The sequence below is a fragment of the Periplaneta americana genome, chromosome 13, assembly GCF_040183065.1.
Source record: "Periplaneta americana isolate PAMFEO1 chromosome 13, P.americana_PAMFEO1_priV1, whole genome shotgun sequence".
NCBI classification, from domain to species: Eukaryota; Metazoa; Arthropoda; class Insecta; order Blattodea; family Blattidae; genus Periplaneta; species Periplaneta americana.
In genome coordinates this window covers 95,075,858-95,090,304 of record NC_091129.1, presented here as the reverse complement: position 1 = coordinate 95,090,304, position 14,447 = coordinate 95,075,858, and the positions used below count along the sequence as shown (strand labels likewise).

Genomic DNA, 14,447 nt, shown 5'->3' with positions numbered 1-14,447 from the left:
TGTTGGTTGGTTGTTCCTAATGCTCGGCATATTAGAGTTCTTCCATTTACTTTCTTGCTTCCCAGTATCATAATGGCAGATCTGTAGCTGTTAAATTTTTACAGTTCTTGAGATGTTTCATATTCATTATAGTATTATCTTCTTTACAAAGTAAACAATTAGGAATACATACATACAAATGACATTTAGAGAACCCATAGGTTGATTGCCGCCCTCACATAAGCCTGCCATCGGTCCCTATCCTGAACAAGATTAATTCAGTCCCTACCATCATATCTACCTCCCTAAAATCCATTTTAATATTATTCTCCCATCTACGTCTCGGTCTCCCCAAAGATCTTTTTCCCTCAGGTCTCCCAACTAACACTCTGTATGCATTTCTGGATTCGCTCATACATGCTACATGCCCTTATTCTCAAACACCCTTAGCCTCTGTTCCTCTCACAAAGTAAGTTTCACAGCCATACAGAACAACCAGTAATATAACATATAACTGTTTTATAAACTCTAATGTTCAGTTTTTTTTTTTAAGTAGACTAGATGACTTCTCAACCGAATAATAGCAGGCATTTCCCACCTTTATTGTGCATTTAATTTCTTCCCGAGTGTCATTTATATTTGTTACTGTTGCTCCAAGATATTTGAATTTTTCCATCTCTTCAAAGGATAAATTTCCAATTTATACACTTCCATTTCGTACTATGTTCTGGTCACGAGAGACAATCATATACTTTGTCTTTTCGGGATTACTTCCAAACCTATATCTTTACTTGCTTCAAGTAAAATTCCCGTGTTTTCCCTAATCATTTGTGGATTTTTTCCTACCATATTCACGACATCCACATAAATAAGCAACTGATATAACCCGTTCAATTCCAAACCCTCTTGTTTTCCTGGACTTTCCTAATGGCATATTCTAGAGCAAAGTTAAGAAGTAAAGGTGATAGTGCATCTCCATGCTTTAGCCCTCAGTGAACAATTAGGAGTAGGAAAATATTTATTTTATATAGATGGGCAGCCAAACAATCATGTTCTGTATATAATCGAAAAAGAGCCGTAGCTTTCATTCGTGAACATTCTAGAATTAAATTTTTATTGTATACTGTGTGTGTTTAAATGTGTCGTCACAGTTATTAAGTTCAGAATTCATTTTTAAAAAATTCTGTTTCAAATCACATTTCAACAAATCTAAATGGTAAATAATAATTGAAGAGTCCACTGCAAGAATGATGGAGTCACTTTCTTGTCGAAAATGAACCAAGACTGTCAATGCATAGTTTAAGACATATAGAATGTACATAGAGAGTTATATGGCATTAACACTGATAGTCATTGTCCAGTAATGATCGGAAAATCACAGTTAAGCTTTGAGCGCTAAGCATTTCAAACTTTCAATTGCTTCTCCTGCAAAATGTATTCCAATTGACATCCATCATTCTTGCAGTGGACTCTTCAATTATGATTTCACATACCAAAATTTGATATTGAAACAATAATCATTAATATTGATATTGATATATTTATTTCTACAACTCTTATTTCGTAATGGGTCACCACCACATCTCTGTATTTGTGCTCCCCATTACCTTCTAATTACAATAAACTTTCATTGTGCAGTCATCTTATTTTACCTTTGTTACCTCTATTATTATAATACATACTCTCAATTTGCTTTCTAACCTCTCCCCTTAAAATTTTCCCTTCTTTCTAATGAACACCTCACCACTTTTATTGTTTACTTATCTTTGAAGTACTTCCTATCGTCTAAAATTTCCCTAATTTTGAACTAACTTTTAATAACACTATTTAATCATACTCATTCACTTTCATCACAAATTTACAATCAGTTCTACCTCTCCTCACTTCTGTCATCACTCTTATCCCCTATTTCTCCATTAAACACTGAATCACATGTTTATTTTGTTAAACTGTTCCCTTTCACTCCAATAAATTTTCCGTTTGCCACTATTTTTGTAAGTCAACTCAACCTTCATTTGTAAACTTACATTAACCACTTCCCTTATTATCCCGAGTTAACTCGGGTTGCTAACATGTGTCAAAATTTATTAACCCGAGTTAACTCGTTTGAGTCCCATTGTCTACTTCACAGTGATTTTTTAAGTATGTAAGAATATTAGTGATGTACAGTGATTCTGCAATATTAAGTGACCTCTTTACGAAAATAAAAAAATATGACACTTTTTTTCACAAAACTGGTAAAATAAATAGTAAGGGAAGAGGTTAAAATACTTGCTGTCTTCCTATCATTTCAATTTCTCTGATTGTACGCTTAGTCGACACTCCAATATTAGTAACATTTCACTACCAATTACTATTAACAAACACTTCTAATTTTCTCTAGTCACTTCCTTTATCAACTCTTGTTTCTCTGGACACTAATTCACTTATTCGTTCATACATTCTCTCTCCGATTATTTTGCTAGTTACTCTTACTCCTTTAACACTCACTTTATTGTTTCTATGTCTTTTGCCACACTTCTATCACTCCACCCCCCTTAAGCACCAACTTCGTAGACTGTAGTTCTGCGATTCCTTATTTCCTTCCTTTCCCTCACAAGTAGATGGACTACCCAAATCTTCTTTACTTCCTCTCTTTGTCGGCTCCGGACGTCTTGCTAGTTTCTTCTTAACCACCTTCTTGACCTGTTTTCTATGACCTACTCTTCCCGCTGTCAGCTGATTCGTCATCTTATCCCTTTCGTTAATGTCAGCAGTCTTCAGTGACTGTTGCTTGCATGGTGACGAAGGACTTATTTGCGACCATGCGTCTCTCCTTTCAATGCCGTCATACGTGTCTGCTTCCATTCTTCCTGAACTTGCTGTTTCAGACATTCCTTGTGTGGTTACTGCCCTCGCTTCGGATTGTCCTGAGCTAATTGAATCCCTTCTTGAAACTTCTGCCACACTTCCTTGGCTACTAATCTCACTTCTTCCGCCCATTTGCTTGTTTATAATCTTCCTCATTTTCATTTTCAAGTCCCTCGTGTTTCCTTCTATAACCTCGGACTCCAATTCCTTTTGATTCAAATTTTCTAAACAAAATTCTAGATCGAAAATCTCATTATTGATATTCAATTTATCTCCATACAGCCTGGCGAAATGTCCGTTCTTCCTAGCCTCCCACATAAACGGTAGCAACAATCTTCTTCTACATCTCATCTCATAATCATAGTCCAACTCCAGTCGAATGTTTGAGTTTTTTAAGCACTTTCTTCTATACAGAATTTTCTCCTTTGTTAACATGTTTTTGAATTTGACCACGATAGGTCGATTCAACCCTCTTCCGACCCTGTAGGCTTCTTCAATTTGTCCGTCGCTCACATCCATGTTGAAAACCTCCCAGCACACTTTGAATACAGTGTCGTACGTTGTCTCGTTCTTTTCCTGTTCCATTTCTTCTACGCCAAAAAATACTAAGTTCTTCTTCCTCTGCTTATCCTCCCAGAATTTTAATTTCCTCTTCATTTGTTTGTTTTCTAGCTGCATTTCTTCCATCTTCCTGCTGAAATCCTCGACCTTTTCTTTCAACTCCTTCATTGTAAACTCCATTTTTTCTGTTCGGAATTCACTACACTCCGGTCTATGACCTCACTATATAGCCTTCTAACAGAGCTTCTCGCACACGTCTGTCCTGAGCGCTGACTGCTGTAGAACATAATCATTAACAAAGAAACGTGTTTTGTGATCTATTTTTTTATCAAGTCTCCAGATCAACATTTGAATTATGAAACAAATGTCTTATTAATGAATGTATCTTGCTGTCTGTTTCAGAGTTGTCGATGGAAAAACAGTGACTACGACTACCACAACCACTACAACCAAAAGAACAGTGAAAGCTGATGACAGCAGCAGCGCTGAGCAGCTCACAGATAAGGAGAAAGAGAAAGAGAAGGAGAAGGAGAAGGAAAAACCAGAGAAGCCGGAGAAGCCAGAATAAAGCATGATGGATGGATTTATGTTGACATGACTTTGCATTCACCATTTCTATACACATATCCAGATGGCAAAACGATAAATTAATTGATACATGTAAAAGAGGTACGGGAGTAGTAAGATAGAAAGACAAACCTACAAACTTGAAATGATATCACGAAATTTTCCATTTGTTACAATCAAATCTGATGAAACTATGAATTATTTGGGTTCATATTCAGAAAAAAAATATTATGTTACGTGCCATAATTTTCTCTTTTGGAGATTATATTTAAATATTTTTTCAATATTCTGTCTTTGGACCTTAGAAGTTTTCAGATTAGATTTTAATCTGCATTGTGTTTCTACAACATTGCAGTGCCATTTTATTTATTAAGTTTATTATAGTTATACTTAATATATATAGTTATTCACATATATTAACAAGATAATACCATAATGAAGAGCCTAGTCTATTTGGATATTAATCCGAGTATGAAGGAATGAATATTTATTAACTACAAATGAGTTTTCACCCGGTGGTAGTTACGAGAAAAATAACGATATAGAAATACAAGATATATTGGCAGAATTGCAAGAATAAATAAACGTAGCAGTTATTGTAGTATATAGGGAATAAGATTATGCGTGCCATTTCATTGATGAGCTGTGTTGGACAATGTTAATTCAGTCACTCCATTCCAGTGTTTACTGGCCCCCATATCATAGTACAGTATTGTCGCTTATAATATGTGCATGACCACGTGGCTAGCAAAACTAGTCAGTACAGTGCCAAATCAGCTCACGTTGTTTTCACTCACAATCTTTTTCCTCATTTAGTAAATTCAATAAATATGTCAAATCCCCAATATTTGTACGTAATTAGAACACTAAATAATTCTTAGTGGAAATGTTATATTTTTTAAATTACTATCATTTGGATGTCTTAGTCTTCAGTTATATAAAAAAAAATTGGCGATATATAAGTAAATGAAAGATTTGCCAGATAAAAAGAAAATCAGTGTTAATTCGTTCAATTCAGTAATGTGTGTAATATTTTTTTTCATAGCACCCATGAGCAATTTTAATTTAAAACAAAATATTGTATTATAAGCATTGCTTTAACATGAGTTTTTGAGCCGCTTCTCAGGGTTTTAGTGCGTAGTTGTACAATATCACAGCGAAAAGTGACTTATTTCTTGTGCAATATTTATTTATTTTTATTTAGAATATTAAGGTACTATGGCTGAAAGCTATATCAGTACCATCTTGAAACAAATGAAGCCATATACAAAGCTTCTTAATTTTATTATTGTCTAGATTAGTCGTCCTATTATGCTAACTAAATTCACTTACTATGCCATCTGTGTTAAGTTGACACAACTGCAGTTGTAATTATTCTAGCTTCATTACTACCACCCTGATACGTAGTTATAAAATAGAAATTGAGGAAATTCCTTTGTAGAGGATTTTTCATATGAATAAATTTCTTTTTTTTAAAGCAATTAGATTACTACCAACAAGGAAACATATGCTAAAAAGTCATTTTTGCTCTAGTCAGGTATGGTACATACCTAAGAGTTTGTTGTTCTGCTCATGTCAATGTTTTTTTTATGATAATACCGGTAAATTAATTATTTTGTATATAGTCTTATACACTGTTAATCTTAGTTGGAGTATTTAAAATTGCGGTTTTATTGTAGAAGGTGTTAGTTAATTTTTTATTATTATTATTATTAATATTACTGTTTATTACTAATATACCGGTATTTTATTATTTTATTGTTATATTTAAAATTGTTGAAGCTGAGAATCGTAAGAACAATATCGAACAGACGAATATTCCAGTTTTTAATCATCTGAACACAAAAACTCAGCCATGACCAATAATTTGACAGTCAATAAGACCATTGTGTAACATAACAAACTTGGAATTGGTAGTTATGAATAGACAGTAACAATAACTAGCAAGACACTATTTGCGTCTAATTGATGTAAGATAAACAATTGCTGCTGGGTGCTAGTATAAATAATAATTAATGACCTTGAATGACTAACTTTCAACAATAGAGTTTCAATAGGTATTTCTATTGACGTCCACTTAAACCTGAATGTGCAATACAAAGAGGCTTTCATAGAAGTCTCTTAAATGAGTACTGGTGCTTAACTCTTCCCAGATTTACTAAAAAAAATTAAAAGAGTACTTCACTCTTCCCAGATTTACTAAAAAAAAAATAAAAGAGTACTTCACTCTTCCCAGATTTACTAAAAAAAAAAAAGAGTACTTCACTCTTCCCAGATTTACTAAAAAAATTAAAAGAGTACTTTGCTCTTCCCAGATTTACTAAAAAAAATAAAAGAGTACTTCACTCTTCCCAGATTTACTAAAAAAATTAAAAGAGTACTTCGCTCTTCCCAGATTTACTAAAAAAAAATAAAAGAGTACTTCACTCTTCCCAGATTTACTAAAAAAATTAAGAGTACTTAACTCTTCCCAGAAAAGAAAATTAAAAGAGTACTTAACTCTTCTCAGATTTACTAAAAAAAAATTAAGAGTACTTCACTCTTCCCAGATTTACTAAAAAAAAATAAAAGAGTACTTCACTCTTCCCAGATTTACTAAAAAAATTAAGAGTACTTAACTCTTCCCAGAAAAGAAAATTAAAAGAGTACTTAACTCTTCCCAGAAAAGAAAATTAAAAGAGTACTTAACTCTTCCCAGAAAAGAAAATTAAAAGAGTACTTAACTCTTCCCAGATTTACTAAAAAAAATAAGAGTACTTAACTCTTCCCAGAAAAGAAAATTAAAAGAGTACTTAACTCTTCCCAGATTTACTAAAAAAAATAAGAGTACTTAACTCTTCCCAGAAAAGAAAATTAAAAGAATGCTTAACTCTTCCCAGATTTACTAAAAAAATAAGAGTACGTAACTCTTCCCAGATTTACTAAAACAAATAAAAGAGTACTTAACTCTTCCCAGATTTACTAAAAGAAAAAGTAATAAGATCATTGCTTGTTCACAGAATTTTGAACTTTTATCACAGTCATAATAATTGTGACTACTGATAGTAACAAAAAATAACATATTCCAAAAGAAATTATCAATAAATAATATAAAGTGTGGTGAAGAATTTTTCCCAGTAATGTAGATTGTGATCAGGAGTTTGCAAATATGTCTAATAATGTTCTTTTGGCTTCCTGACAGAGGCTGGAATGGAATTACATATAAGGTCAACTCGTATAACAAAGTTGTGTGTGAATATGTAACACATCATTATAGCAACCGAATGGTTATCTATGACGATGCTGACGTACTAATATACCGAAATATGAATTACTTACCTTATTAAGACTCTAACACTTTCACACAGTGTTACCTCCCTACTAGTCATATAAATATCTTCATACGAAGTGGAATCTCTTAGAGAATTCCACACAGGTTATTGATGCTGATGCAAAAAACCATATTTATGTCATTTTACTGACAGTGACAGTGAATTTACACAATTATTGACAGATTGCTTATGCCACGTAACATTGTTCTTAATGAACCCGAGGAATTATTTTTCAGAAATGGGGAAAATATTTAAAGAAATAGAGTGGTGACGAGATTGATTTTTTACTGTTGTGCCAATCAGAAGTGTATGATGAACTCAGAACTTTAGTCATTAATTACCAAGAAGAGATTTCTGTAACCTTGCATTGACATTACTATAATATCCATCATCATTTATACATGATGTTTGTTCATATTTTATTCTTTGCAACTGAGTTGCCGGACATTCACTATATCTATAGTGAAAAAAATTACTGAAATGAATATTGATTAACGAATATAAAATATGGACTCCTTAAATTTGACAATTGTAAGAACTTCGCAGTGATAGTACTACTTACATAAAAAAATACTCATTACAGACAATGATAATGAAATTGAACGCATTGTAAATATTATAATTAAAGTTCTCTGACGATGAGACTAACTCAAACTCATGCAAATAATGTATATGTAAATAGGAATGCTCTACGATGGGAGGGTGAAGGCAGGATCACACTTCCCATCTTGTAAGAGCCACATTTATTCCTATTTTATATTTGAATAAAGCTATTTGCTTAACAAAAAGCCATATTTTCAAAAGGTAGTGATAAAATACTACATAATATAGTATAGAACTATAACCTCCACATTTGGTACACTCTGGTACTAGCAATGTGAGTCCCTAATTTGAGAAATAACAATGGTTGGGACTGATAACGTACTTGAGACCAAGTGTAAAGCATTATTGAAAACAAAAATAAAATCATATTTGTTACGACAACCCTTCTAGTCAGATATGCTGCAGGACATGATTATATATAAATAAATATGTGAGTGATGGGTGATAATCACTCAGCTAACTCATACAGCAAATTTATAAAAAATAAATAAAACAAAAACAAATATTTAACAAAACTTATGTATAAAAGTTATGAATGGAAATAAACTTCAAGTACTAACGTACGATTGGAGTAAAAATGTTCCACACCCTTTTCACAGTGTTGTTGCCGATGAGTGCATGTCACCAGACATGTTTAATTTGTGGTTATGAAAATAAAACACCACTCTCTAATCCTTTGCTCTGTTTCGCGATAGAAACAGCGAGAAAGAAAATATTCAGATTTTGTGGCAGATGCTGCTGTTATTCATTTATGCTTCTGCGCTTATTCGATGAGCTGCTACAGTAATGTCCAGTATAGTGTCATCATGATTCCACACTTTATTTCATATTCAATTTATTATGTCATTTCCCCAAATTGCTTTTGATACTCTATAACATTTAAATGTGAATAGCAAACACTCAAGGCCAGAAGGCAGAAAACTGCTTCAAAGTAGATTCCGCTTTAGAGTGCAAACTGAAATCTGCTGCAGACATGTTAGATGTCTGCATTTCATTTCATAGAGAGACTGTGCTGGTCCGCAAATGCCATATTGCTCTGAGTTATAGCTTAGCAGCACAACGCCATGAAAACAACATGCAAAGGGTTGGATTTTATGTACATCCTAATGCTTAACTAACAACACAAAGGAGCCATTTTTTTTCTAAAATGTGATAACATTAATTTACTCATATTTCTATGAGGATAATAATAACTCTTTACAAATAATTGTTGGATTTGTTCAGGAACTGTTTGAGTGTTGTTAGAACTTGTCAGACTACTTAGCATCTGTTATTATTTCCTTCCAGAATAATAATGTACTATCTTAGTTGTACAACAAACCTTGCGGCATAATATACTTAACAATAACCAACATTTAGCTGATGAAATAGCTTATTTAAGAGGGAAGAATAAGAAGAAACAAAAGTGTTGTTATTTTTGAAAAAGATTTTTTCTTAGCTATTGAAATGTATTGACGATGGACTGTGCTTCATTTTCGAGTGGACTTTATCATCATCATTATTACTATTATTAATAATAATAATATTATCCTTGTCTTGAATGAATGTATCTAAACTTGAGATTGGAGTCAACGGTTTTATTGGCTCAATCTGATGAATGTGTTAACAGGTTAAATAAAGCTTACATAAGTGCAGTGACGGTGTTTTCAATGTTTCCTACTTCCAAACTTGTTATCCTGTGGTCTTTGTTATTAACAATAAATTCACGTCTTCCTACTAACCTAACCTATCTTTTGTAGGCCTATTCTATCGTTGATAGAGGAAAAATGTACTCCCATAATGTTGTTATAAAGAAGCAGGAGCAAATTAATGTAAAGTTAAGATCAGTGTAGCATATGTTCCCTGTAACCAAAAATTTAAGTCTATAAAGAGCATTCATAATGTATTTTCTTTCCTTAGAGGTTTTAGTCCCTTCTGTATTTAGTTTAGTCACAGTGAAGAATGATTAAGATGCGTATTGCAATCAGAATGAAGGCAGTCTAGTGTGAATAACAGGTTACAATGATCTTTACGGCATCTTACAAACGAAGACTCTGAGGTGGAGCTATCCTTACAAAAATGGGAAAATAGTTTTCAACATTATCATGGTGTTAGAATTTAATTGAATAATAAAAGTTCTGAAATCTTACTCTGTGTTTGAAATTATGGAGGTGTCATGTATAGGCCAGTTTCTGTCTTGATGCTTTTCCAATTCACTGTGGGCTAAAGCAAGGGGATGCACTGTCACCTTTATTTTTTAACTTCGCTCTAGAATATGTCATTAGAAAAGTCCAGGAAAACAGAGTTTGGAATTCAACAGGTTACATCAGCTGCTTATTTATGCAGATGACGTGAATATGTTACGACAAAATCCACAAATGATTAGGAAAAACGCGGGAATTTTTCTTGGAGCAAGTAAAGAGATAGGTTTGGAAGTAAACCCCAAAATAACAAAGTACCTACATGATTGTCTCGCGACCATAACATAGTACGAAATGCAAATATAAAAATTGGAAATTGATCCTTTGAAAAGGTGGAAAAATTCAAGTACTTACCCTGGAGCAACAGTAACAAAAGCTAATGACATTCGAGAGAAAATTAAACGCAGAATAAATATGGGAAATGCCTGTTATTATTCGGTTGAGAAGTATTTCTCATCCAGCCTACTCTCAAAAAAGCTGAAAGAATTTATAAAATAGTTATATTACCAGTTGTTCTGTATGGTTGTGAAACTTAGACTTTCACTTTGAGAGAGGAACAGAGGTTAAGTGTGTTCGAGAATAAGGGGCTTAGGAAAATATTTGGGGCTAAGAAGGATGAAGTCACAGGAAAATGGAAAAAGTTACATAACACAGAACTGCACGCATTGTATTCTTCACTTAACATAATTAGGAACATTAAATCCAGATGTTTGATATGGGCAAAGCATATAGCACGTGTGGGTGAATCCATAAATGCATATAAAGTGTTAATTGGAAGATCTGAGAGAAAAAGACCTTTGGGAGGACGAGACATAGATGGGAGGATAATATTAAACTGGATTTGTGGGAAGTGGGATATGATGCTAGGGACTGGATTGATCTTGCCCAGGATAGAGACCAATGGCAGGCTTATGTGAGGGCGGCAATGAACCTCCGGGTTCCTTAAAGGCTATTTAAGTAAGTAAATCACGTCTTTCCTTACACTAACTGTTTCTTACTGTTAGCAAGAAAGCTATTTTTCAGGAGTGCAGCATAGACAAACCTTCAGAATAACTATTGAGAATGGACAATCAGAGTATTTAGAGGGTACAAGAGGATGGGAAATGTCACTGAATTGTAAGTGGAGTTCAGATTTCCTTCACCGTCGACCAGGGACGAATCAAGAATAGCATGGAGCCCCAGCAAAGGGAAGGCATGACAACTCCATTAATTTCAAATACAAAATAATATTTCGGAACTTTTATCATTGAATTATACTCTAAGACCATGATAATGTTGAAAAATATTTTCCGATTTTTGTAAGGATAGCTTCACCTTAGAGTCTTTGTTTGCAAGATGCCATGGTAAGGAACATTGTGACCTGTTATTCACACTAGACTGCCTTTATTTTGGTTGCAATATACATCTTAATCATCCTGCTGTGAGGCTGAACTAAATACAGAAGAGATTAATACTTTAAAGGAAATAAAATACATATATTATTGTATTTTAAATCAAGTCGGGTCTTTATAGCTAATTTATATGGTGTTAAATCATTCTAATTTGGCTTAACCTGGCACGTTTCTTGTAGGATTATAAAATAGCAATTTCTATTGATTAATGATTTTTAGACTTGTTTTCATTTCATTGTCAGGAATTAATAAGAAAAATATTAGTCCGATTTTTTAGTGTTTTGTGTGAAATATGCAGAATTTTTTAAAACATAAAATTAAAAAAACCTGGACCCGTGAAATATTTGTCTTCTCACCACTTCAATGTTATTTCAGCAATCTTAACCCAAAGACAAAGAAGAAGGTGAGTTTGAAATAAAAATAACTTGATTGTTTTCTGAAAGATACTGATGTCAGGGTTGTAAATAATATTAAAAGAAAAATTGTAATACAGTATGTTTACTATAATTCACGTCTACATTAACTTATCGAGTATTTTCTGTATGTTTATAGCATATGGAAAGGGAGAAACTCTGGCTTTTTGGACCTCTCTTTCCAAAAAGTTTTTGTAAGTTTAGATAGAGATTATTTTCATTTCTCGTAACTTCAATAATTATTTATCCAATGATGGAGTTCAGGCACACTATTAGTCCAACAGTTAAAGCGTCCTATTCTTATGCTGATACCCTTACTGCATTCCAATCCTAGTGCAAATTGAATTTGTGATGGACAAAGAATGTGTTTGAAGAAAGTTTATTCTAGTACCGCTTGTTTCCTCTCCTGATATTCCACCATTCTCCAGTAATCATCATAATAATCCTATTTTAACATAAATACACTTCCTACAGCACCACTGGCAGCATCTATGATTACAAAGCGATATACAGTTTCACCATATACTCTTAGAGCAGGCCTGGGCCTTAATACCTCAATTGAGGTACTGCAGACTACTCCTTAACTCCCCTCTCCACATTCGCCAGCAGAGACAGTTATGTTTCGGAACAATACAAATGGACGTGAAGGCAAGCATTGCAAAGTGACGGATTATATAAGGCTTGCATCATAATTTTCGGCTCTCACTGGTCGCCTAAAATCCACCCCTGATGCACAATGCTTTACTATGTGTTCATTTCTAAAGCAGAAAGGACATGGGCATGGATATCTCCTTTCTTTTTTCCTTCCTCTTTATCCCCAAGGCTGTCTTAGAGGGTAATACTTAAGCCAATGACAAACAATGAACGATATCAATGCCATTGAAAAATTGTAGAATTATTAATTTATTGTATGGTTTTCTTGAAAGCTAACAAAATAGTGTTATCCAATACATAACAAACTTTTCCAGTATACAATGAAGATATTAATTTTCTTTCCATTTCCTAAATACGTAATAGGTATCATAAATTGCAATACAATATACCTACAGTAATCCCCCTGTATCCACAGGGGATATGTTACGAAACCTACAGATAACAGCATACCCTATGAGTATCCTTTTGATTGGTTTGTATTGCAGTACGCAACAGGACAGTGAAAAGTAAATTTGAGGGTAAGGACAGGGTTGGCAATTGATATTGCCACTATCTATGAACACAAAGTGCGATAAATTCTAGATTTTCTACAAAAACTCTTCAGATTAGGATGCTAGGAGCTAAAATACATAAGAAAAAAGTCGCCTAGGTTAACCGCAGATAACTGAAACCACAGATAAAGATTCTGCAAATAACGGAAGATTACTGTATCATCATTTAATCCAGTACCATATAACACTGACATGATTTTACAGCAAACATAAATTACCGTAAAGAAAGTTACGATTCTTTTGAAACTCCTTATTTTTGGAAACTTATCATAAGTACAGAAATTCAGAAGAAATGAATGAAGAATTCAGTTGGTAGAGCATTCATGCGCTAAGCAAAGGGTCCCGGGATCGATACCCGGCCTGGGAACAATTTTTCCCTTGAAATTATTCAAGCCTGCTTCACAGGGAGCTACACAGATTTGCATGATAATTCTTATTACCAAATATAGCAGTACTATTAAATGAATGAATGAATGTATGTATGTATATATTATACACAATTTCACGAGGTTTCAGATTTTCGTGGAATTTGCCTTTTAACGAAAATTTTGGGGCCTGTAATTTTGTATGGAAATTTAAATTCTCCAAGATTTATTTTCTAATTTTTTTCGCTTAATTCTACAGCACAATGAGAGTAGCTACGTTCTTTTGCCAATATTTAAATAGGAAGATTGGAAGATTACAGTGACTATCCAGGACAACAACTTAAAACTGATGCTGAAACTTTGTCTGCATTCACATTCACCTACCTCAGCAGTAATTATTTCAGATTAATTTTCTCCAGGGAAAGAAAAATGGAAGAAGTTAATAAGTCATTCGATACTTTATATGGTAATACTTTGCACTTCCATGTAGGACATTATTATTATTATTATTATCATCATCATTATCATCATCATCATCATATGCATATGTACTTGATGGATACACCATGTTTTGCTAAGGATGGACAACTTCACTACTAGCTTTAAAAAAAAAATCAAAACAATAGCATCAGCAGCTGATGTTAATAGAACATTTTTAAGTACCAAGAGTACGAATATTCATATCTGTGGGAGAGGGAGAAAATTGTTTTATCTGATCTTGATGTTACTGTAAACAAGGCATTCTTTAAATTTTCAATTCATTGTGTCCGCTAAACTTGTCATAAATATTTTTATCATGTTTTATATTTTACCACAATTTTCATGTACCATAACGAAAGCAAATCAGTACCATATTACATTCTACAAGGTGGTTAGGCTATAATTGAACTGTGCCTACTTAACCAACTCAGACCGGAGTTATTATTGAGCAGAGGAATGTACCGGTAACTCTTCATGTGGATTTTATTTTATTTGGTTATTTTACGACGCTGTATCAACATCTAGGTTATTTAGCATCTGAA

At 33.3% G+C, this 14,447-nt stretch overlaps 1 protein-coding gene across 30 annotated transcripts in view; it reads left to right on the top strand.

Annotated features, from left to right (window-relative positions):
* LOC138712124 (ankyrin-2-like) overlaps window positions 1–9,505 on the top strand; it is a 512,384-nt gene extending 502,879 nt beyond the window's left edge. For all 30 annotated transcript variants that reach the window (XM_069843559.1, XM_069843553.1, XM_069843566.1 and 27 more), the window contains one exon: window positions 3,793–9,505. In XM_069843559.1, the coding sequence (XP_069699660.1) occupies window positions 3,793–3,958 (166 nt within the window). In that variant the 3' untranslated portion in view covers window positions 3,959–9,505. The remainder of the gene's footprint in view (window positions 1–3,792) is intronic.
* Window positions 9,506–14,447: the final 4,942 nt, after the last annotated feature.